The following is a 25618-nucleotide window of genomic DNA, read 5'->3' as shown; positions in this document are numbered from 1 at the left end:
TGCTGTGTGTTCTCACTGTGCTTAGCAGTGCGGCTCTGTCTTCTTGGTCTGGGAGTCAGCAAGGGAAGATCGAGCAGGAAACTGAGCTTACGTAAGATCCAGTTTTCAAGGGATAGTAGAATACTTAGCCCCTGTCTTAACTCTAAAAAGGGTTTCTGGCAAGGAAATATGGTGTGGTTGAGATCTCAGGGCTGGCACCAGGCAGAGGGGTCGGGGGGAAAGAACTGTCCAGGGAGGCCCAGTGGCCTTGGCAAGGATGTACAGGACCACAGCCTGGTCAAGAAGGTGCTCACGTAGATGCTGGCGGAATTAAGACAAGGACTTGAGGTCCATGGGTTCTCAGACCAGAGGGGTCAGTACAGAAACACCCAGAAGCCTTTAATGGTTCCGCCTCCTGGCTACCCAGTAATCAGCAACCCGTTCCAGGTGGCTGGTTGCAAGTGTGACAGGAACACCTTTGGCCACTACTGTGAACTCTCCAAGGACCTCTGTGAGGAGTCGTGCTTCAGGAGTGTGCAGTGCATTCCTGGGAAGGGCTGCGAGGCCTGCCCCCCAAACCTGACTGGGGATGGGCGTCACTGTTCAGGTGAGCCGGGGACAGGGCCCCGGTGGGAGGAGGCTTGCAGACGGTTGGCACCAGGAGGGCCTGGGGCCTGGGGCAAACCATTCCTCTCCCTTTTCCGGCAAGTCTTTAGAATACTCAATACAGATGGCTACGGTAAGGAGGTCAGGATGTCCAGGGAGGTGTGAGGCTGAAGGAGAAGATTGTGCAAGCATGGGGAAGTGGCCAGGGCAGGGCAGGCTGAGGCTCTGAGGGGGAAAGCCCAGGGCAAGAATCTGAAGATGGCCTCGGGCGGGGGGCAGACGTCCAGCAGCGGCCAGCGAGCCAGGGGCAAGCTGGGGCCCTCAGGCTCCTCATGCGTCTTCAGAGACACAAAGCTCAGGGTCTCCACATCTCAGTTGGGACATGTGGGGGGCTGCCATGGGCATCTGGTGGCAGGGTCCTCCCTTTGAGTCCTCCTCCCACCATCTGTTCTTGACCTCTGAGCGACTGGAGTCATGATGAGGGAGACCACAGGGGGGCCTTCAGTAGGCCTCCTAGAGTGCCCAAAGGAAATCTAGAGGCCCGGGTGTCTTCTGAGCAGAGGTCAGAGCGGGAAGAACCACAGCTTTATAAGGCAGAAAAAGGGATGAAAGTGCAGAAAGCAAGCTGGCGGGCCCTTGTCCTGCCAGCCTTCTGGGTCCTTTCCTGATGCAGGGGGTCTGATAAACATGCCATTCCTCCAGCAGCAGTGGGAGCATACCAACCAGGCAGAGGAACTGTCTGGAAAAGGGAGAAGGATAGTTCGGGGTTCAGAGTGACTCAGAAGCAGAACGCAGACTGAGTGAGCTTTTGTGGGGAAAGAAACCAAGCCCACCCTAGCAGCAGCTTTCTGTGGGCTCCGTCCCTCCCCGCTGCCCGGCCTGGTCTGCTGACCCCCTGCTCCCTCTGCAGCTCAGGAGACCTCTCCCCTCTGTCAGAACCAGTCCTGCCCTGTGAACTACTGCTACAACCGGGGCCACTGCTCCATCTCCCAGGCTCTGGGCTGCCGGCCGGCCTGCACCTGCCCACCGGCCTTCACCGACACCCGCTGCATCGTGGCCGGGAACAACTTCACTCCAACCGTCCGTCAAGGTGCCGTCCGATGCCCTCTGCCTCCGCATCTCTCTCACCCTGACGGGAGACGAGGGACTCGGAGGGGGGCAGAGCTAAGTTCCTCCAACTCACAGGGCAGAACTCCGAATCTCTCTCAGGTGATGGTTAAGTTGCCAGCTCTGGGAGCTGGTGGGGGGTGGGGCAGCTGCCACAGCACGAACCCCAGGCCTGAGCAGTCCGCCGAGGAAAGAGTGAAGGTGGCCTCCTGGCCCAGAGAGACGGGAGTCAGGAAGCCTTGGTTCAGTGGAATGGGCGCTAGGGTGAGGGTCAACGGACTCAGCCCCTTCTCCTGATTCATCTGGTGACTCTCTGTCACCGTAGAATGGGCAGTCTCCCTGAGCTGGCCCAATGACCTTCTTGGGTAAGTCTATGTAAACTGTGAGGTGATTGTGAATCTGCTTCTCCCATTTCCAGAGCTCCCCTTAAGAGTCATCCAGCTCTGGCTCAGTGAAGAAGAAAATGCCTCTGCGACAGATGTCAATGCCTCGGTCAGTGCTGCAGGCCAGCCCTGGGTGGCGGGGGAGGGGGGCCTTGGTAGGTTTAGGGCAGGGTCTTAGCCCTCATTTATGTGTTCTGCAGCTAGTCATCCATCCAGATTCAGTTGCCAGAGGAAGCCGGAGCCTCCTGCCCCGGCGAAGGCTGGGGGTGAGGAAGGCAGGAAGCCCCAGGACAGAGATCTCCAAGGGGACTGGAATAACCAGACTAGGGTCTAGGGGGTTCAAGTCACCCCAGCCTCTCCTCCTGAGTGTCCTAGAGACCTGCACTTGGGCATGGTATGGTAGAAATACGAAAAGGCATTTCACCTGCAGGAAGCCTTCCCTGACTTCCCAGAGGGAACTGGCAGCTCCCTCTTCTTGGCTCCTATGCCCTTGTCCCCTCCTCAGCCACACAGTAGTCGAATTACTGAGGCTCTAGAATCCTACATACCCAGGTTCAAATCCTTGCTCTACCATTCCCCAGAGCAGGTGTATTCATTAGACAAACCATTTGATGTCTCATCTGCAAAAGAGAAATAATAATAGTACCTAGTTGGTGGGTTGCGTCAAGGTTTAAATGATAATGTATGTAAGGCACTCACCATGGTGCCTAAAATACAAGTGTTCAAAAATAAGAAGTATTCTTAGTACTGCTACTACCATAACACTCTGCACTCTGTTAGGCAAAGTCCGCTGATGCTTGTCTACTTTACCAGACTGGGGATGTTTGAGTACGGACTATTCCTGAGTCAGCTTGACCCCCCAGCACCTGACCATCCCGGAGGTCTGGCTACACATAATCAGTGTTCACTCTCCATGTGGGGAGAGAATGAGTGGGTGAACCAGGGAACAGAGGCAAAGGTAGGGGCCATTCATCTCAGATTCTCTCCTTGTCATTGGCGGCAGGGAGGTAGGCCAAGTCCTTCACTCACCAACAAACTCTGATTAAGCAGGGACCCACGCCGGTCGCCAGGCCAGGCTGGGGTGTGGGTATGCAGAATGGGGTGAGAAAGATTCTGCAGGTCCTGGCGCTTGTGTGCAAAGAAGGAGCCAGATGGGGGTAAATAAATGCATTACAGTGGGAGGGGTCTCCTCTTTGGACTGCGCCTCACTCCCACTCCCACTCCCACTCCCACTCCCCCATCCTCTGCCCTAGGTGGCCTACAGACTGCGGAACCTGCGTGTGCGGGCCTTTCTTCGGAACAGGCTAGTGGCACCAAGGTAAGTGGGACTGTCCCCACCGGGTCCCTAGGTCTCGCCCCTCCGCTTCCACCCTTCGTGCCTCACTGTACCCCTCCCACACAGCGAATCCGGGACAGCGCTGGCCTCCGGAGGCTTACTTAGACGCTGGAAGGTCATCTCAGAGTTCCAGTACCTCCCTTGGGGTCCTGTCATCGACTTCCTGAACACCGAGCTGCTGGACGCAGTGCTGGAAGCGTTCTTACCCCAGTCCTCATGGAGGCGGTGGAGCAGAAGTGAGGGGCCCAGGACCAACGTGAACTTCCATCCCATCTCCAGGGAGGACGTGGACAGTTTGTTAGCTCGTGAGTCACTGTCTTGGGGATGGTCACAGGGATAGCTGAAGGAGGGGTAAACGGGGGAACTTATCTCAGGTCTTCAGCCCGCACAAACCCGTGGTGGAACAGTTTTCCATGGAGGGCCACAGAGAAGCCAGAAGCAAGTAATTTAGGTTTTGGATGGTCATTTTTGAGAGAGAGATTTTAAACGTTTTACCCACCAGCTTTCTAGATTCAAGAGCAGAGCACAAAGTACTGCTTGATGAATCCCCAGGCAGTTTTCACAGAGCTGTTACTCTAATTGCCACCTTCCTGACCACCGCTGCTGACGGGTTTCTTTCTTTCGATAAAATTGTTAATGATTTTGTTAAAATACCATTGCACTTTATAAACCTAAACAGGGACATCCCTTTTGCCTTTACCCTCCGGCCAGAGCCTATTAAGCAGAGGGCTGGAGACCTGGCCGAGGGGCAGAGATTTCCCCTCCTTGCAAGGTGTGACCCTGGGCAAAAGCCATCCCCAATCCAAGGCTTAACACCCCTATCTGGAAAATGAGATGGGATTTCTGAGGTCCCTTTTCACTATGATCGTCCCTGATTATCCTGGAACAAGAATGAGACCAGTTGGTAAGCACACCAAGGAAGGAAAGGAATAGACCACCCTATTTGGGGAGTGAGGCAGAGAACAGGGCAGTGACCACGCCTAACCCAACAGAAGCCGCTGTGTGTGACTCGAGGGTTGGGCCAAGCAAGAGCTTCTGCTCAGATCCAGGCCGTGCCTCCTCCCTCCTTGGGGCAACAAGGTGAAATCCTCCAAACTACTTCATGTATGTGTGGTAGGGCATTAGGGGTGGGGATAAGGGAACAACCACTCTGGACCTGACTATGCCTTTTGTTAAAGAAAACAAGCCAAAAAAACCCCACAATTTTTATTATACAATATGTTTACTGTAGAAACTTGAGGAAACACAAATTAACAAAGAGAAAAAGAATCACCTGTAATTCCAATCCCCAAAGACAAGTCCGTTTTGCACATATCCTTCTGAATTTTCTTTTATGCATAGGAATCTTCACACATACCAATATTTTTTATCATAAAGGGATCAAGTAGGGCAACCCTCTTGGGTCCCCTCCCTCTTCGGGAGCTTTGTACTATCGCTCAATAAACTGCTTTGCTGCGCACCAAAAAAAAAAAGGGATCAAGTAGTACCTAATGTTTAATAACCTCATTACTTAAGCAATTGTGAACATATTATCTTGAATATTGCGTACATATTCCCATTTGATATATTATTTTATCACAGGTGCCCCTATTGTGCTATATTTTAAACAGAATGTTATACCAATAGTGACCATGTATTGAGTGCTCACTGTGTTAGGCAATGTAATGAATACTCGGTATATATTATCTCCTTTAAAATTCGCAGCAAGGTACGTACGGTGATTATCGTTTCCTTTCAAAGATAAGGAAACTGAGGCTGAAGGAGTTAAGGAATTTCCCCCAAAGCACACAACTAGTTAGTAGTAGAGTTTGAATTTCAACACAGGTCTGGTTTACTTCAAAGCATTTGCTCCTAACCAATGTGTTTTCCATCCCACGGTGCTTATTGGTTGCACAGTATTCCTTGTCTAACAAAACCCCGCCTATTAAACATCGTTGCTATTATAAACCATACTGCTCTGGACGCCCATGAACATACGTATTTGTGTGCTTTTCCAATGATATGCTCAGGATAAATGCCTGAGAACAGAAATCTTGATGGAAGAGGTATAGATTTGAAGTTATTGATTGCTCTCTGTCTTCATCTGTGTCCTTCCTGACAGTGAACGTGAGCACGCTGAAGAACTACTTCATTTGTAGCGGCTACAAGGACTACCACCTGGTCTACAGCCCCCAGAGCGGCCTCACGTGTGTGTCCCCGTGCAGCGAGGGCTACTGTGAGCACGGAGGCCAGTGCCAGCACTGGCCGCAAGGCCCCCGCTGCACGTGAGTCCAGGAGAGGGCAGGAAGAGCAGGGAGGGCAGAGCCAACCAGACAGAGATACTGCAAGGGGCCCAGAAAAGCCACAAAGGTTAGGACAGTGGGGCTGTTGTTTTTTTTTTATAACTGAGAGAACAGGGATCATGGAAAAGACGTGTGAGTGCTTACTCTGTGTGGAGACTAAAGATGCTATATATCTTCTAAAACTCAACCTTAGCTCATGGGTAGGTATTAGGACCATTTTAAAGAAGAGATAGGTAAAGAACCTGCCCAAGGTCACCAGTAAGTTAAGTAGGGATGTGCCCAAGTAGAACCTGCCCAAGGTCACCAGTAAGTTAACCCAACAGAAGCCGCTGTGTGTGACTCGAGGGTGGGACCAAGCAAGAGCTTCTGCTCAGATCCAGCATCCAGGGGGATGTGGGTTCCAATGGCAAACTCTTCCACCCAGTTTTGCTTCTGGGGTGAACATTCTGCTGTCTCTTTGTGGGAAAGGCACCCAGTGCCTTGTGTCTAGGCCCGGCCCTGCCCCTCCGTAAGAGTACCAGTCAGTGCAGGGCCTCTCACACTGGCGTCTTGTGGCCCTGTGGTTCATCGGCAGTCTGAGGGGCTCCCGTGGGGGGAGTGCACAGAGTCTACAGGCCTGCTAAGAAGGAGAAGGGCAGGACCACCCCGGGGCCCTCGAGGCACCTCAGTGCCCTGTGTCTACCCTTGCGCCCACTGCAGTCCTGGATCCCCCCAGCCATCTCTGCTCCCAGGTCCAAGGACGGCTGGGAAGAGCCTGGGCTTCTGCCTGCCCCCGCTCACTGGCAGCCAGCCCCGCCCCACCGGCCAGGGGGAGCTGGGCCCAGGTGAAGTCACCTGCGCCAGCCTCCCCTACCCAGGAGCCACGCTTCAGCTCCGCCTTGGTCCCTAGAGGGGAGCCCAGACTGTCGTGGATAACCTCCTGGGGCCTCCCCACTGCTGACCATGTCTCCTCTCTGTCCACAGCTGTGTGCCCTTCTCCATCTACACACCCTGGGGTGAGCGCTGTGAGCACCTGGGCATGAAGCTGGGTGCCTTCTTCGGAATCCTCTTTGGAGCCCTGGGCTTCCTCCTGCTACTGGGGGCCGTGGTGTTTGTGGTTCTGCACTTTTGGTGCTACCGTGGGAACCACTACTCCTACCCCCTGGACTCAGAAAGCTGAGGCCCGCCCCAAAGGGGCAGCCCCGTGGCCTAGGATACCTCAGGACCCACCCCAGCCTCACCCACACACCTGCTGGCGGCGCTGTTCCTTTGAGGAGGCTGGAAAAAAGAAGGTGCTTGAAGGAGACTCAGGATTCTTCAAGGGAATGAATAATAATAAAGACAAGACCACACCTTGTCAGTAGAAACAGAGACAGACAGGAAAGGGCCACAAAGACTTAAAGGATGGATTCTCTCACAAACGTACCCAAGCCAAAGCCTGGCCTTCTGAGGAGGATGGTAGAGACACCCCCCCCATGGAGTAGCCCACACTCACCCAGCAACCCTCACAGCCTTGCTGGTCTCTGTCCATCAGTTCCAAGAGGATAAATACTCAGTGCCTTTACCTATCTGGTTCTTGTCCCCACTGCCTGTATTCCCTGGAGGAAGGAATAAACCATTCCAGCTCCTTTTCCAAGAACCAATTTGAGAAGCATGCCACCCACCCCCTCCTTCGACCTGGAGTAGCCAATCCCTAATATACTCTCTCTGTCCTTTCCTGAGCACCACTGGAGTCTTCTGAGCCTCTCCACCCTGCAGTCCCTTGGCCCCGCTCTGCCCCTTCCCAGCAACCTGACCAGTTTCCACCTCATCTTCTCTCCTAGCAGGCAGAACTTCACACCTCTCTGGTGTAACAAGTCCAACAAAAAACTGGTCCACAACTCCTAGGTCAAAGACCCCATCAAAAAGGAGAGTTACAGACCAATATCCTTGATGAACATGGATGCAAAAATTCTCACCAAAATACTAGCCAATAGGATCCAACAGTACATTAAAAGGATTATTTACCATGACCAAGTGGGATTTATCCCTGGGGGCGAAGGGTGGGAAGGCTCTGATTTATTCTACATCTGACTGCTAACTGCAAGAAGCTGGTCATGGGACAACTGTGGCCATAGGGTAGGAAAGGAGGTCCCATGATATGAACCTGGTGCTCAGGCTCACTCTTACAGCTGAGCAAGTGGTGTTGGAGGAAGCCCAGGAGAAACACGATCTCCGACCTGAACAGAGACTCCAAACTGTCCACTTTTCATAGAGAATGACAACTCCCAGTAGGCGAAGCCCCTCCCATACGTGCAAGGTGGCTTTACCCTCAACTGCCCCAAAGAGTAATCAAGCCTCCATATAAAACCACATTTATTTAGGGCGCCTGGCTGGCTCGGTCAGTAGAGCATGCAACTCTTGATCTTGGGGTCGTGAGTTCAAGCACCATGCTGGGTGTGGAGCCTACTTAAAACACACATACACAGGCGGGCGTGCGCGCACACACACACGTTTATTTAATCCTAGCATTCATTTAATAAGAATTAAGCACATGGCCCAAATGGATTCACCAGTGAATTCTACCAAACATTTCAAGAAAAAATTCTACCAGTTCTCTATTATCTCTTTCAGAAGACTGAAGCAGAGGGAATACCTCCTAACTCACTCTATGAGGCCAGCATTACCCTCATACCAAAACCAGAAAAAAAAAATCAAATAAACAAAAAAACTATACAGCAATCTCTCATGAATATAGATGCAAAAATCTTCAACAAAAACATTAGCAAATAAAATCCGACAATGAATAAAAGGTATTATATGCCATGACCAAGTGACCTTTATTCCAGGCATGCAAGTCTGATTCAACACTCAAAAATCAATTAATGGAATCTATCACATCAACAGAATAAAGAAGAAAAATCATATGATTATACCAATAGTTGCGAAAAGCATTTGACAAATTTAAACACCAAAATTCTTGGCAAGTTAGGAATAGAGGGGAACTTCCTCAGCTTGATCTAAAAACAAAACAAAACAAAACAACCCTACAGCAGGGCGCCTGGGTGGCTCAATCGGTTAAGTGTAGGACTCTTGATTTCTGCTCAGGTCATGATCTCAGGGTCATGGGATCGAACCTCACATTGGGCTCCACACTGGGCATGGAGTCTCCTTGGGATTCTGTCTCTCCCTCTCCCTCTGCCCACCCCCTCCTTGACACTGCTTGCATGTGCATGCACACAATCTCTCTCTCTCTCTAAAAATTAAATTAAATTAAATCTTAAAAACCTATAGCTATCACATACCAGAGGAAAGGGGTGTTGAGGGGTGGGCAAAATGGGTGAAGATGAAGAGGTAGAAACTTCTAGTTATAAAATAACTCATGGGGATGTAATATACAGCATAGGGAATATAGATAATAATATATTAACTATATGGTGACAGATGGTAACTAGACTTATTATGGTGATCATTTCATAATATGTATAAATGTTGAAACACTATGTTGTATACCTGAAATTAATATAATATTGTATATCAATTATACTTCATGTTCAAAAAAAAAAGAATGAACCCTAGTGTAAGCTGCTGACTTTGGGTGATAATGACGTATCCATGTAGGTTCATTGATTATAACAGTGCACTATGGTGGGGGATGTTGATAGAGGGGCAGGTTGTAAGTGTGGGGAGGGAAGCGGATATATGCAAACTTTGTACTTTTAACTCAGTTTTGCTGTGAACATAAAACTACTCCAAAAAATTAGGTTTATTAATTTAAAAGATTGTAAATATTTAAATAAAAAGAATTAAGCACATACACTGCGAGAGAGAGATGGGGTAGGCTGGGGGCAGTGTCCAGCAATTAGGAAGAAGGGGCTGTAAAAGAAGGAAGAAGGGTCAACGCAAGCATGATGGACTGGTGAGACTGCCTTTGCCCAGACCACTGTAATCCCAAAACTAAGTTACGCAACAAGGACTTTGTAATGTGACTCAAGCTCAGGGAGGGGAAGGCTCGCTTTGAGCTTAAGTGCCAAAAATTACATCTCACCCTCAACCAGTGAGGACTCTTGGCAAGGGATTGACCCATGCTGTGCAAGACATGGTTGGTATAGATACTGTGTGTCCTCAAGTGTGGGAAGAGGAAGACTAAAAGAAAAAAAGCAAGATGGCAAATGGGAGGCAAGGCCACCCAAACCCAAAGTCCTTCTTCCCCTCATCTGTCTTCAGTCATTAAGCTTCTTCTCTTCTCATCAGGCAATGGTGGAGGGGTGGGGGTGCAGGAGGACAGGAGAAATGTTGCAGACAACCCTGCCAGAGGCAGTGGAGATATCCGAAGCCTAAGAAAAGCTCGGGGGCTTGCTACAGAGAAGGAAGCCCACAGATTGGGAAAAAGAGGAGTGGGGACGCTGGTTGAAGAGGAGGTTTTCCAAGTAAGGCTGTCAGATCTAGCAAATAAAAATATAGGAAGCCCAGTTAAATTTGAGCTTCAGAAAAATCACAACTAATTTTTTAGTACAAGATGTCCCATAAAGTGTGTGGGACACCCATATGTTTTAAAAAGTATTCATTGTTTATCTGAAATTCTCATTTGACTGGGTATCCTATATTTTACCTGGCAACCTGATCAAAATGGCTGAGGCACTGAGCATGTAGAGAAAGGGTGTCATGAAAAAGGAAGGAGGCTGGGGTGCCTGGGTGGCTCAGTCAGTTATGCCTTTGACTCTTGATTTCGGCTCAGTTCATGATCTCAGGGTCTTGATCTCAGGGTCGTGAGATTGAGCCCCATGTGGGGCTCCTCGCTCAGACTTTAGACAGGCTATCTTGTTTAGGTCCACACCCACCTTTGTCTGTATGAAATACATGACATTTTCACCTCACAGACACACACCTTTGAGTCTTTTTTAAAAAAATTTTATTATGTTATGTTAATCACCATACATTACATCATTAGTTTTTGACGTAGTGTTCCATGAATCTTTTTTTTTTTTTTAAGATTTTACTTATTTATTTGACAGAGAGAGACACAGCGAGAGCGGGAACACAAGCAGGGGGAGTGGGAGAGGGAGAAGCAGGCTTCCCGCCGAGCAGGGAGCCCGATGCGGGGCTCGATCCCAGGACCCTGGGATCATGACCTGAGCCGAAGGCAGATGCTTAACGACTGAGCCACCCAGGTGCCCCCCATGAATCATTTTTTGCATATAACACCCAGTACTCCATTCAGTACATATCCTCTTTAATATCCATCACCAGGCTAGCCCATCCCCCCACCCCCCTCCCCTCTAGAACTCTGTTTCTCAGAATCCTTAGTCTCTCATGGTTCGTCTCGCCCTCTGATTTCCCCCCCTTCCTTTTTCCCTTCCTGCTTTCTTCTTTTTCTTTTTTTTTTTTTTTTAACATATAATGTACTATTTGTTTCAGAGGTACAGGTCTATGATTCAATAGTCTTACACAATTCACAGCGCTCACCATAGCACATACCCTCCCCAATGTCTATCACCCAGCCACCCCATCCCTCCCACACCCCCACCAGTCCAGCAACCCTCAGTTTGTTTCCTGAGATTAAGAATTCCTCATATCAGTGAGAACATATGATACATATCTTCCTCTGAGTGACTTATTTCGCTCAGCATAATACCCTCCAGTTCCATCCATGTCGTTGCAAATGGCAAGATTTCATTCCTTTTGATGGCTGCATAATATTCCTGTGTGTGTGTGTGTGTGTGTGTGTGTGTGTGTGTGTGTGTGTGTATACCACATCTTCTTTATCCGTTCATCTGTTCATGGACATCTTGGGTCTTTCCATAGTTTGGCTATTGTGGACATTGCTGCTATAAACATCGGGGTGCACATACCCCTTCGGATCCCTACATTTGTATTTGGGGTAAATACCCAGTAGTGCAATTGCTGGGTCATATGGTGCTCTATTTTCAACTTTTTGAGGAACCTGCATACTGTTTTCCAGAGTGGCTGCACCAGCTTGCATTCCCACCAACAGTGTAGGAGGGTTCCCCTTTCTCCACATCCCCGCCAACATCTGTCATTTCCTGACTTGTTAATTTTAGCCCTTCTGACTGGTGTGAGGTGGTATCTCATTGAGGTTTTGATTTGCATTTCCCTGATGCTGAGCGATGTTGAGCACTTTTTCATGTGTCTTTTGGCCATTTGGATGTCTTCTTTGCAGAAATGTCTGTTCATGTCTTCTGCCCATTTCTTGATTGGATTCTTTGTTCTTTGGGTGTTGAGTTTGATAAGTTCTTTATAGATTTTGGATACTAGTCCTTTATCTGATATGTCATTTGCAAATATCTTCTCCCATTCTGTTGATTGTCTTTTGGTTTTGTTGACTGTTTCTTTTGCTGTGCAAAAGCTTTTTATCTTGATGAAGTCCCAATAGTTCATTTTTGCCCTTGCTTCCCTTGCCTTTGGCGATGTTTCTAGGAAGAAGTTGCTGCGGCTGAGGACGAAGAGGTTGCTGCCTGTGTTCTCCTTTAGGATTTTGATGGATTCCTGTCTCATATTTAGGTCTTTCAAACATTTTGAGTCTATTTTTGTGTGTGGTGTAAGGAAATGGTCCAGTTTCATTCTTCTGCATGTGGCTGTCCAATTTTCCCAACACCATTTGTTGAAGAGACTGTCTTTTTTCCATTGGACATTCTTTCCTGCTTTGTCGAAGATTAGTTGACCACAGAGTTGAGGGTCCATTTCTGGGCTCTCTATTTTGTTCCATTGATCTATGTGTCTGTTTTTGTGCCAGTACCATACTGTCTTGATGATTACAGCTTTGTATTAGAGCTTGAAGTACGGAACTGTGATGCTGCCAGCTTTGGTTTTCTTTTTCAACATTCCTCTGGCTATTCGGGGTCTTTTCTGGTTCCATACAAATTTTAGGATTATTTGTTCCATTTCTTTGAAAAAAGTGGATGGTATTTTGATAGGGATTGCATTAAATGTGTAGATTGCTCTAGGTAGCATTGACATCTTCACAATATTTGTTCTTCCAATCCATGAGCATGGAACGTTTTTAGATTTCTCTGTGTCTTCCTCAATTTCTTTCATGAGTATTTTATAGTTTTCTGAGTACAGATCCTTTGCCTCTTTGGTTAAATTTATTCCTAGGTATCTTACGGTTTTGGGTGCAGTTGTAAATGGGATCGACTCCTTAATTTCTCTTTCTTCTGTCTTGTTGTTGGTGTATAGAAATGCAACTGATTTCTGTGCATTGATTTTATATCCTGCCACTTTACTGAATTCCTGTATGAGTTCTAGCAGTTTTGGGGTGCAGACTCTTAGGTTTTCCACATAAAGTATCAAAACATCTGCAAAGAGTGGGAGTTTGACTTCTTCTTTGCCGATTTGGATGACTTTTATTTCTTTTTGTTGTCTGATTGCTGTGGCTAGGACTTCTAATACTATGTTGAATAGCAGTGGTGATAGTGGACATCCCTGCCATGTTCCTGACCTTAGGGGGAAAGCTCTCAGTTTTTCCCCATTGAGAATGATATTCGCTGTGGGTTTTTCATAGATGGCTTTTATGATATTGAGGTATGTACCCTCTCTCCCTATACTCTGAAGAGTTTTGATCAAGAAAGGATGCTGTACTTTGTCAAATGCTTTTTCTGCATCTATTGAGAGGATCATATGGTTCTTGTTCTTTCTTTGATTAATGTATTGTATCACATTGATTGATTTATGGTTGTTGAACCAACCTTGCAGCCCAGGGATAAATCCCACTTGGTCGTGGTGCATAATCCTTTTAATGTACTGTTGGATCCTATTGGCTAGTATTTTGGTGAGAATTTTTGCATCCATGTTCATCAAGGATATTGGTCTGTAACTCTCCTTGTTGATGGGGTCTTTGTCTGGTTTTGGGATCAAGGTAATGGTGGCCTCATAAAACGACTTTGGAAGTTTTCCTTCCATTTCTATTTTTTGGAACAGTTTCATAAGAATAGGTATTAATTCTTCTTTAAATGTTTGGTCTCCCGACAAACAAGAGCCCAGGGCCAGATGGCTTCCCAGGGGAATTCTACCAAACACCTTTGAGTCTTAAATAACTGGAGAATTTTCCCCAGGCCTTCTGATTCTTGCTGGTTTGGTAACATTACTTCTGCTAATTCTGGTCATCTCCAGTAATTCTCTCCTCTCTCTCTCTTTCACACACACACACACACACACACACACACACACACACACACACAAGCATAATTACGCACTTTAATTCCCAAATGCTTCTAATTGGTATAGACTATATTTTACAAACTTTTTGGCTTCCAAGAACAGCCATCAGCTTTGCATGTACATGTGTGTCCTTATATGCATATATATAAGATAAATTATCCACTTTATCAGATATCCCTGATTCAAATGAATGCAAAGCAAGAAAAGAAAAGCTATTTAAGAATTGGATTTATGTAACAGGTATTACGTACTTACGAAAACTGTTCTTCATCCATGCCTAATTATAGTGCAACTTCTTAATAATGATATCATTAGATTTATATTTTGTTTGACTTCCATGCTGAGTAGCATTTTCTCAACTCTCAGAGCACCGTGCCCATATTTCCAGGTCAGTAGCTCATGGGGTCCTTCCTCTCTGTTGTTCGGCAGACAGTTGAGTGCCGTCCCTATGCAGGGCTTTGCACTAGCTTCTGTGGCTACAGCGAGGAATACTACACGGCACTTGTCCTGAAGCATATATGACTTAACAAACTTGTAAGCAAATAAAGCACGATGTAGCATGTGAAGTGTGTAATAGAAACATAAAGAGACTAAAAAAACAGATCCTCTTTAGGGGATTTGAGGAGAGTCACCACAAGGAGGCACTGAATGAACTGGGCTTCTAAGCATGAATAGAAGTTTTCCAGATGAAGGCACCAGAGAGAGGGAGAACCTTCTGGGGGCAAGAATCATGATGTGCAAACTCTGGATCAAAGCAAGTGTGACTGGGAAGTAGTGAGAAGTTTCCTGTGGAAGGAACATAGAACATAGGAAATGGGTCTATAGGATACAGAGCTGAGAAAGTTGGCCAAAAGCCACAGCATGAAGACCCTTATATACAAAGCTGGGAGTTTTATTCCTTTGCTAGGAACAGGCCTAGCTTTGATTTTGGAAGGGGAACTTCTAAAGATAGTGTAAAAGGTATTTGGGAGCAAACATACACACACACACACACACACACACACAACTATTATTAACCAAATAACTACACTGGGATATCCTGTGTTTTGTCTTGTCTTTTTCCTTTATTGACTGTTATAAACATTTCTGTAATGAACACATTTATTTATTGGTCTTTGCACAGATTCTTAATTATTTCCTTAAGATAAACCCTTTGGAATGAAATTGCTCAGGTAAAGGGATGCACATTTTTAAGGCTTTAGATAATCAAATTGCCCTCCAGAAAGGCTGTACAAATTTCATTCACACCAACAGTATTTAAGAGTGTTCTTTCCCCCTACGCCCTCATCATGGAAATTATAATTTTTATAAATCCTTACCTATTGACACACAATTAGCAATATCTCACTGTATCAAATTTACTTTTTTTTTGCTAGTGATGTTTCTTTTTCATGGAAAATAGGCAGTTATATTCCTGCTTCTGGAAGACATTTATACTACTTTCCTATGGGCATGTTTGCCTTTTTATTGCTTTGTAAGAGCTCGGCGGGGAGTCTGCTTCTCCCACTCCCACTCCCCGTTTGTGTTCCCTCTCTCGCTGTGTCTTTCTCTGTCAAATAAATAAATAAAATCTTTAAAAAAAAAAAGGAGTGGGATTTTAGAAATGTTTTTCTTTCTCTTCCACTCCTCTTTCCATTTGTCTTTTTCTCTTGGTCCTTTTGAATTTTTCAAAATTGTAAAATCATAACAACGGAGAAGAGATTAACTACATTTAATTTTTTTTAGGGGCAGGGTAGGGGCAGAAGCGGGGCTCGATCTCACAACCCTGAGATCATGACCTGAGCCGAAATCAAGAGTCGGACACTTAACCAACTGAGCCACCCAGGTGCGCCATAGCCACATTTAATTTTTCAAAAAAAATAATAATAACTTGACTTATGAGCTAGAGGGGAGGAATAATTTCGTATTGCAGACCTTCTTGTGATCTGCTTGTGTCCAGAACTTGAAATTCAAGTCAATCCAACAGACTTTCTCTGTGCTCCTACTACAGGCCAGGTTCAGGGGATACTGAGATAAATATGGGCCTTGCTCTGAAGGAGCTCGGAGTTCAACAGGCTCCGGGGCCAGCCTCAGTAAGTGCTGTAATTGAGGTCCAAACCAAGAACAAAGGAAGAATGAAGGAGAGAGGGAGTAGGGAGGATGCACAAAAGCCCTGTATCATGAAAATGTCAAAAAAACACCCCATATGGATCAAATAGATAACCTCTGGACCACACTGTGCATAATTTTAATGTCTGATGGAAGCACAAAGAAGGTGGACAGACGGGTGATCAGATCGCTCTTTACTGAAACATAACACATGTGCCAAAGGAAGTCCAAGGACATCTTTGGAACAAGGGAAGTCCCTCCCCCAGCCCACCCCCACCATCACACACACACACATACACACACACACACACACACACTGAGGCTTATGTGAGCCAGGGTCCCACTGCCATGTCTGGGGTAAGGGTTTAGGCCGGCTGACCTCTTGGGAAGCTTCCAGGTATATCTCAGCACAGTACCGTAGCTCCAGTCTGGGGTAGGGGAGGGTCCCAGGCCGCAGGCAGCACTGCCCCGTTGGGCACACAGCCAAGCCTGGCTGCAGGGGATGTTTCTTAGCCCCTCCTGATGCGCAGCAGAGAGACGTGGATGGGAGGCATGTGGGTATGCAGTTCATCGTAGAGCTGGAGGGCACAAGGAGCAGGAGGTCCTTCCAGCCCAAATTTGGCCCATGAGTTCACCACAGGCCAAGGACAGGAAGGGACAATGGGAGAGAACATACGAGGAGGCCAGCAACCCTTCCCGAGCCCCCCACAGGCTGGGCATGGGCTAGGTGCTTCATGCACATTGTGTCATTTACCCTCACAATAACCTTATAAAGCAGGTAGTAGCAACTTCATTTTATAAGGGAGAAAAATAATACAGAATAGCTTACCCAAGGTCACACAGTTAGAAGTGGAATTCACCGCCGGATCTATATGTCTCCAAAGTTTGTTGTTTGTCTGAGCCCTGAGTGCTGTGTCTGTGTCCAGCTCCCAACAAGAGCTCATACCCGACACCTGCACGGCCTGCTTCCTGCCCCTCAGCTCCTGACCTGCTCCTTTCTCCCGGGCCTTGTTCTGACCCCGGAAATAGTTTCCAGTTTGGGGGCTCAGATTTGGCACCATTCTGGCTTCCCTCTTTTTTTTTTAATAAGATTTATTTATTTTATAGAGACAGAAAGAGAGAGGGGGGGCAGAGGGAGAAGGGAGAGAGAGAGAATCTCAAGCAGACTCTGTGCTGAGCACAGATCCCAATGGACAGCTCGACCTCACAACACTGAGATTGTGACCTGAGCTGAAACCAAGAGTCGGACACTTAACTGACTGAGCCACCCAGGTGCCCCTCTGGCTTCCCTCTTGGACTAAGATTCACACTTGCTATTTTGATTATCATGTGCAGTAGGCATTTGTCATTTCTCTGGCTGTCCCGTTTCAAACCCCCCCCCCCACCAAGGGAACTCCTTATTATGGGAGTCCTGATGGGCCCCATTCCACTAAGAGAACTTCAAGGGCCCAGATATTCCCTCTTCTCATCCCCTGCTAGCAAGATGCGGGCACAAGAGCTAAGCTGAGCTGACCTAGTCTAACCTTCCAATGATTCACACCATCCCAAAAGCTCTGACCCCAGAATTCCACCACTGGAAGCTTTGTCCAGTGTTCTGGGTCTTAGGGGAATTTTCCCAACTTATACAAATATATCCCAATCTTGGTTCCCATCTAGAACATACACCTGAGGGGTGTTTTCTGCTAGCATTCCTAGTTCCTCTGGGACCTGTCCTTCTCATTCCATGTGGTTCAGTTTGAGCTGTCAGTCATGGTGGCCCTTGCAGGCCAATAAGATCAGTCTTTCCCTAGTATAATAGGCAGGTCTTGGGAGAGGGAAGTGCCTGTGACTCTGGGGCTGTCACAGCCACCTTTCCTTACATATGGAAGGAGATTCCAAAGAACGAAGAGGTAAGAGAAGTAGAGAAAGAAAATCTTGATGATCATGTCTAAGCTGCTGGATCCAGCCATAAGTGAAGTTGGAACAGTCACTTCTTGGTTTCTCAGCGAATACCTTGCCTTTTCTGTGTAAGCTACAATGAGTTGGGTTTCTACTACTTGTAACCCAAAGTCCTGCCTATCTGCCCATTAATATCATTGACCTTCTTCCAAGGGCTAGAAGGCCTGACCTTCCAAAGGCCTGAGGAAATTGGGGGTGAGGGAAAGAATTTTTTTACATAGCTCCGAAGGGGAATTCCCAACTCAGGAAAAACAGGCAGAAGCCAAGCCAAGCAGAGATCCTTAGATTTAGTTCCTAAAACTCTCCTCTACTTTCCTGGCCTAGAAAGTGCCCACTCACCTGCTGCATCAGCCTCTCTGCCGCTCTGGGGTCAGTGAGGTCTTCTGGGGAGGCCACACTCAGCTGCAGGAGGAGAAAGCCTCCATCCCCACCTGCAAGTTTAGAAAAGGAGGAGATGAACATATGGGTAGGTCAGTTCAGGAATCATGATATGACCTGTGCTACCCAGCCTCTGTCCCCACCTCTGCACCTCTTGCTCACTCTCATGTGTAGATGTGTCCATGCTCACATGGGATCTTTCATTTACTCACTGCAAAGAGAAAGAGGATTCCCTCTTTCCAATAACTAGGCTCCTTGTAGTGTCTTCCCAACAAGAGTGAAAGAAAAGCTGGCTAAAGACCCCATCCACATTTGGAGAAGTCAAAAGAATAGTGTGAAGAAGGAGAAATGAAAGTGAAATCTAGAATGTTCTTGATGCCTGGAGGTCCCAGATGGACTGTTAGGAAAGGATCCAGACAGGGCGAGTGCCAGAGAGAGGTCGGCTCTCAGAGGGGATACCTCAGCCAATTCGTCCAGCTCTGAGTTGGCAGAGGTTTCAATCCAGCCTTCCCGATCTAGCAGCTCCAGATGCTAGTTCTGGCTTCTGCAGAGCCCTAACCTCCTTGCCTTCACCTGCCACCTTGCAGTCATTCCTTCCTAGTAGTTAGAATCGATCAAGTGATTGCACTTCTCTATTTCTAGAGATAGAGATAGATACCAATATTGATATTGTATCGAGATCAATATATATCTCTTTCATCCTCCTTGTGTTTGCTGCCGTATGCATATTTCACGGCTGGAATATTCACAAGAGAGTGATTCTTTCGGTTATGTGTATGAAGGTAGCTGGGTAGCTGGGGAACAGCAGTGGGAGAGAGACATTTTATGCTGACCCCTTTTGTACCTATTGAATTTTAAATCATGTCAGTGTATCATCTAATCAACAAAAAATAAAGAAAAGCATTTTAAAATAAAAATATATTAATAAATCGAGCTTTAAAAAATGAAAGCACAGGGCGCCTGGGTGGCTCAGTCGGTTGAGCGACTGCCTTCGGCTCAGGTCATGATCCCGGAGTCCCGGGATGGAGTCCCGCATCGGGCTGCCTGCTCGGCGGGGAGTCTGCTTCTCCCTCTGCCCCTCCCCCCTCTCATGCTCTCTCTATCTCATTCTCTCTCTGTCAAATAATAAATAAAATCTTTAAAAAAATAAAAAAAAAATTAAAAAAATGAAAGCACAGTAGGAGACTATGAGATGGAATCAGACTTCCGTTTGGAGTCCCACTGCTATCTTTAAATCTGTTTCCTCACCTGTCGATGGGCAATAACATCCACCTCCTGAGGTGGTTTTGAAGGTTTAATTAGAAGAGATAACACATGCAAAGCTCGTAGTTCCCTGCCTGACGTCGGTGAGAACATTCAGCCGGTGGCACGGCTGACCGGCCGTGAAATGTTTTCATGCCCTCCTCTGCTGGAATACAAATGGTGTTCGCTAAGGTGGTTGTGATTAATATTTTTATTTCACCTGCCCACAAAGGCGGGACCAGGTGAGGCTACCACAGGGATGAGGCACAAGGACAGTGTCAGGAAGGAGGTGGAGGCTCCAGGCTGACGAGGAGCTGGGCTAACCAAGCAGCCTCTCACGAGTGGCTTCTTCCCTGAGAAGTATCTGTTGTCTCAGACATGTAGCTTTAAACCCCAAACCTTCACCCTATTTATTTATTTATTTCATTTATTCATTCATTTATTTATTGTCACTGTCTCTGGCTCTAACCCCAGCAAGCACATCCAGTAAGCCCCACTTTCATGAGGTCCCAGCTGCTCAGAGGGCAGCAGCTTGGGCCAGATGTTAACATGGTGCCCCTCTGTGTGGCTCTAGCTGAACCAGAACTTCCAGAGCATGAGGACTGTGGCTTTTGAATAAAATCTGGGGCCTCGCCTGGCACATAGTGGTTACTCAACTGTTAATGTCAAGGAAGGGCGGAGCTGGAAAGGACCTCATTGTTCATCCATCACAACCCCCTCAAGTTACTGGTGGAGAAACTGAGGCCAGAGAGCAGGATGGGAAAGGACCTGTCCTGGGTCACTAGGTTGTTAAGGGCAAAACCAGGATCTCAAAGCATTTCTCCAGACTTCTAGCCCCACAGGTTTTCCATACACCACCCTAAATCTGCTTTGTTTCTGACTTTCGCCAGAATCTCTAGAAGATCATGAAGAGGTGACATCAGAGACTGGGCTCAGAATAGGCCCCAGATCCTTCCTTCCTCCCTACCCCTTATTAAGCATGTAGACATCTTGGAAACTCCAAACCCCGCATCCCCAAGATCACAGCTGCTGGAGCCCCTTACCTGCAGTAGTTTCTGAGGTCCACCTTGGCTGAGCAGTGGTGGGCAGAGCTGTGGGGGCCTTCCCTCCAGGCTTGCTGGTTGCCTTCGAAGTCTTTGCTAAGGTTGTGGTCTTGACGAAGGTGATGTTTGCCTCTCGGCTGCTGTTGGCCATAGTCAGATGGACAGAAGGAAAATGGCTCCTGCTGATGGAGACAGACCCATCGGTTGTGCTGTCTGTGGCAGAAGGCTGGGAGGGGGTGGCGTTCTGGCTAGTGGCTACGTGGGTGTGGCTGTAGGCCGAGGCTGAGAGCCCAGCAGGGGAAGCCACTTTACCCACTGTTGACCCAGTCTCTGTGGAGATTGTAACCGCTCCTGAGACCTCGGTGTGGCTTGTTGTCTCAACAGACAAGATTGAAGTTTCTTCCAGGGGGTTGATGCTGACTGTCACCAAAGTTGTGCTGGGGGTCGTGGGCTCGGCTACTATTGTTTCTCCTTCTATGGTGCTATTAGCGGTTAGCAGGGTCTCAACTGTGGTATCAGGCGTGGCTGGTTCTGTGGCACTGGCTGCTGATGAGGTCTCTGCCAAGGTCATGGTCTCGGTGAAGTGTGATTCTGCCTTGGTGGAATCAAGCACAGCTGACACCTCAGGGGGAGACAAGGCCTTTCCTCCCGTGGGGTCGAGAACTACGTCCAAGGTCCCAAGGGTGGTGGCAGTTATTATTTGGATAATGCTGCAATTGGTAACCTCCGTGTCAGTGTTGCTGCAGGACAGCAAGTCTTTAGCCAATGCAGTCTTGTCAGGTGCCAGGGCCTGTGAGGTGGTGATGGCCAGAACTGAGTGGTCCGAGAAGGCACTGCTGTCTGAGGCCAGGCCCTGGGCTTCTGTAGAGGTGTGAGTCACTGTCAAGATGTCGGTTATGATCCTCTTTGCCTCTTTTGAGCTGTCATCAGTACAAAGGGTGTCAGAGACAGATTCCACAAGATCACTGCCTATAACAGTCTCAACTGTGGTCATTCCAGTTTCCATGGGGCTGCCACTTGTGGCTAATGCCTCCATAGGAGTGGTGATCACAACCATGAACTTGGACGGTATCATTTTTGTGAAGGCCCTGGTCTCTGTTGCAGGAAAAATGGTCTTGGTTTCCCTAGTCTCTGCTTCTGAAATGGTGCTGGCCAGGATTAAGTTCTTATCAAAGGTCTGGGTGCTCAGGGTTTGAGTTTCCAAAGGGATGTGACTTGGCACAGAAGTCTCAACAAGGTCAGTGGTCTGGAATGCTCCCTCTGAACTTGTCCCGAACCCTGGAGTCATGGCAGGCTCTTCTATGTGGTTGGTTGTCACCAAAGGACCTGGTCTGCTGGTGCTGGGGTCTGTGTTGGGTAAGACCAACATTGTGAGCCATGAGTCTCAGTGGACTAACTTCACACACGCTCTTGTGTTTACGCCCTGGACACCCAGGGAGGAGGGTGGGGAGGGGAAGTTGCTTTTATGCCATTTTTAATCTATACATACAAGGAAGAAGGAAGCACTATCATCAGGAAGACCGGTCCCTTGTGTAAGCCATGGAACTGGGATCACCTGAAGAATGTCCTCTGATGACCCAGTTGAGGCAAGCAAGCCTCAGAATCTAGTTGATTATTGGTCTGAAGCCATCAGAGGGAATGCATGGGGCCAGGATCCAGCTTCAAGGGGGGGCAAAGAAGGCAGAAGTCCAAGTGAGCCAAGAACTAGAGCAGGGACCCGACTCTCAGAACTTTCTGAAAGAATCCTTGTCACTTTCTCACCGATACTTTTCTCATCCAGCAGATGTTTCCCCCATGGAAGTAAAAACCCTTCAAATACAGGAAACATCTGTGGTTTTGTATTTAGAGGTAGCTGGGAGGATGGGGGAGAGGAACCTCCACAGACAGAGTAGGTGATGGCTGCTGCAAAAGGGAAGGGAGCAGGCCGAGTCCTTGGGAAAGGGGCAAGCTTCCCATTCCTACTCATCTGACATGGCAGGGATGGGACCCCAGAGCTACAGAAATGATGCACCAGCCATGTTCCACAGGTAACAGTGAGCCAAGGGAGGCAAACGTCACTCCTTAAAGAGATGCTGTTAGCATTTCTCCACAGGGCAGAGCATCTCTGTCCACTCAACAGACCCTCGGAGGTTGTATGAGCGGTGGGTTGGGTGGCATTCATTGCCTGGGGGACTACAGGAGGATCTTTTCATGGGCGGACAAGCATGCTTTTCCCGTCTACGGAGGAGGAAGGGCTCTCTCTGTAAGTGGGCCAACGACCCTTTTGGGGAGGGTTGTGAGATTTAGCAAATAAAAATACAGGATGCCCAGTTAAATTTGAATTTGAATTTCAGATAAACAAGGAATAATTTTAATGACAAATTATGTTTTTAATATGTGTACTTCTCATGTAATATTTGAGACATACTTACAGAAAAAGCTTTGTTACTTGAAATTCAAATGTAAGTGAATGTCCTGTGTTTTATCCAGTAACCCTACTCTTGGAAGGAAAAGAATCAAAATATAAGCCCCCCTTTTTGGGGTTCTGAAGATTTGAGATGGTCTTTACTGAGGTCTACTGGCCCAAAAGTACCCAAGGACCCCAGGGAAGTACAGGACCATTTGGTCATTGGTCACTTCTACCCTGGCTGTCAGGATGGGGCCCCAGATCCTCAGTTTGTCCTCTTGTGTCTCTCCCTCAAAGATAAAAGAGCACTGGGCCAGGAGGCAAAAGACTGGGCTCCAGCCCTAGGCCTGTTTCAACTAGCTCTGGAGTCCTGTGATTGACTGGTTCAAATCCTGACTCTGCCTCCTACCAGCTAAGCCAGTCACCCGACCTCTCCATGCCTCCCTTGTGAACGAGGGTTATCCTACCTGCCTTGCTGTGGTGGTGAGGACCAGAGGAGAAGGGGAATGGGAAAGTCTTATATCCCAAAGCCAGCAAGGGTCACTAAGCATCCCTCCACAGCCTTGTCCCCTCCAAGAGGCACTTGAGAGCACACAACCTTCTTTAATGCGGTGAGAATGGCAGGCTGTCCCCACATGCAGATCGGGTGAGTCATGGCATCCACTCTCATTAGTTGTTCACAAATCATGCTTTTATGGGAATATACTTGCTTCTCCCCACTTCAAAGCCCAGGATATTTCTCCAAGCTTCCTCGTCCCCACACGGTGGAGTCAAAGCCTTTCTGCATCAACCTACACAGCCTAAAGCCCAAACAGGTGTTCTTGTGGTCTGACCACCGACCTCCACGGAAGTATTTTTTGCCTTTTCCAGGAACCCCGTGTTATCATCCTGCTGTGAAACCTCATCGTGCTTCCCAAACCATAGCCTCTTCACACCCCCCTGGGACTCTCACACCCCTTACCCAAGTCTCCTGCCCACCAGAGGTCTTCTCAAGAACAGCAGAGCCTACCCAGCCCTGTACGGCACTAGAATGTTGCAGCTCTCCCGGTCCCTTCCTCAGATCAAACTGGCAGAGAGGAAGGTGTGTGTACTTTGGACCCTGAGTTTGAGTCCCGGCTCTGCTGCTTACAGACCATGTGACCCTGGCCAAGTCTCCGGGCTCCAAGCCTGCATTTTCTCATCTCTCAAATGGAGCTAAGGGTACCTATTTCGTGGGGTTGTGAATATTAAATTAAATTAAATGTAAAACATGCAGCACAAGCCTGGCAGATCATGAGTGCGTACAGAAGACAGAGTGGTCTAGAGGCTAGGTGCATGCAGAATAAAATCCTGGCTTTGCAGATGATTTGTTGAATCCTGGTAAGCCTCAGTCCCATCACCTCTGGGGGCAGGGGTGGGTAGGAATAAGACTAGTGTCTCTCTCATGGGGTCATTGTGAGGATTAAAAAAGACAGCTTGGGACATCTTTGTACCTTCCTCTCAATTTTGCAATGAAACTAAAACTGCTCTAAAAAATAATCTTTTTTAAAAAAGATAATGCAGGATGCTGATAGAAGGAGAGACTATATCTGGGGAGGAGGTACAGAGGTTATATGGGAATCTCTGTACTTTCTGCTCAATTTTGCTGTGAACTCTACAAAAAAAAAAAAAGTCTATTTAAAAAAAAAAAAAGACAATGCATGCGCCAAGCTTGGCACGCTTCCTATTACACATCTATGTTAGTTCTCTTCTTTTATAAAAGCCCTGCCCCCCTCAGAATCCACCCCTCCCAAGCAGTCTGTGACACTCTTCACACACAAAAACTGGTTTTTAAAGGAAATCTGGGCTAGGAAATAAACTTGGAGGATTTTCTTTGGTTTTAGTCAGATTTATCCCCAGCGGGTACCCCCCTGGCCCCTTGCACTCCTCCACCTCCATTACCCCCCCTCCATCCCACACAAAAAGGCAAACCCACAGTCACCGAGGACATCACTCATTCTAAGGACCGAGGCGTCAGATGTGGGGCAGCTACACACTGCCATTTGCATACCACTTATCAACAACAGGAGAATACTTCAGATGTAGCTTTATGGTTAATTGCAATTAACCCAAGAGGGCTGCTGGTGCAGAAATTCACACCCAGAGCTCTGTCAGGAGAGAAGCCCCCACCTCCTTACCTGCAGAGCTCCTGGGGGCCCCAGCCTCCCAGCAGAAGAAAAGGGGAAGAGCCAAGCCCCAGAGAAAGCCCATCCTCCGGGGAGCTCCAGCCACCATTGCCCAGCACGTCTGCCCACTGCCTCGCACTGCCACCTTTTCCTATTTCCTCAATCCAGGGAGGAGGGGCAGGCCACCTGCCTTGGTGTGACTGGATAGTTTCCAGAATGCAGCCAGGTAATTACAAATGCACAGGCTGAGAGCTGGCAGGGTGAATGTCAAGGGCTGTCAGCAAGCTAACCCTCCTGCCCACTCCCGGCCCAGTGGCCTCTCCTCTCTAGAGGTTTGGAGGAGTTTGATGGTAAGATGTGGAACCATTTCCATAGTGATATTCACCCCCTCAGTCCTGCAGCCGGGGAGGCCAGGGAAGATGGTGTTTCACATTTCCCCCCTTTCCACAACCCTTCCTCCTCCCCCCACCCCTGTGCATGGGACTTAGGCTTTTAGTTCAGTAGACCTGGGTTTCATTTCTAATCCTAGCCTTTATTAGCTCTGTGATCTAGGGCAAATTAAAGAACATT

General features: G+C 47.8%; 2 protein-coding genes across 2 annotated transcripts in view; one reads left to right on the top strand and one right to left on the bottom strand.

Annotated features, from left to right (window-relative positions):
• The window catches only part of MUC4 (mucin 4, cell surface associated), a 45911-nt gene extending 39059 nt beyond the window's left edge, over positions 1 to 6852 (top strand). Inside the window, exons 17-23 of the mRNA XM_021692654.1 lie at positions 427 to 586; positions 1496 to 1675; positions 2111 to 2184; positions 3329 to 3393; positions 3478 to 3716; positions 5513 to 5675; positions 6657 to 6852. Of these exons, the coding sequence (XP_021548329.1) occupies positions 427 to 586; positions 1496 to 1675; positions 2111 to 2184; positions 3329 to 3393; positions 3478 to 3716; positions 5513 to 5675; positions 6657 to 6852 (1077 nt within the window). The remainder of the gene's footprint in view (positions 1 to 426; positions 587 to 1495; positions 1676 to 2110; positions 2185 to 3328; positions 3394 to 3477; positions 3717 to 5512; positions 5676 to 6656) is intronic.
• Positions 6853 to 16426: 9574 nt separating this feature from the next.
• On the bottom strand, positions 16427 to 25157 carry MUC20 (mucin 20, cell surface associated). Its single transcript, XM_021692614.1, has 4 exons — positions 25061 to 25157; positions 20519 to 21865; positions 18195 to 18286; positions 16427 to 16495 (listed from the first exon to the last, which is right to left on the bottom strand). The coding sequence occupies exons 1-4, from the start codon at positions 25155 to 25157 to the stop codon at positions 16427 to 16429; spliced, it is 1605 nt and encodes a 534-aa protein (XP_021548289.1).
• Positions 25158 to 25618: the final 461 nt, after the last annotated feature.

The sequence above is a fragment of the Neomonachus schauinslandi genome, chromosome 1, assembly GCF_002201575.2.
Source record: "Neomonachus schauinslandi chromosome 1, ASM220157v2, whole genome shotgun sequence".
Classification (NCBI taxonomy): domain Eukaryota; kingdom Metazoa; phylum Chordata; class Mammalia; order Carnivora; family Phocidae; genus Neomonachus; species Neomonachus schauinslandi.
The sequence above is the reverse complement of the archived record's forward strand: the minus strand, read 5'-3'. Positions and strand labels throughout refer to the sequence as shown.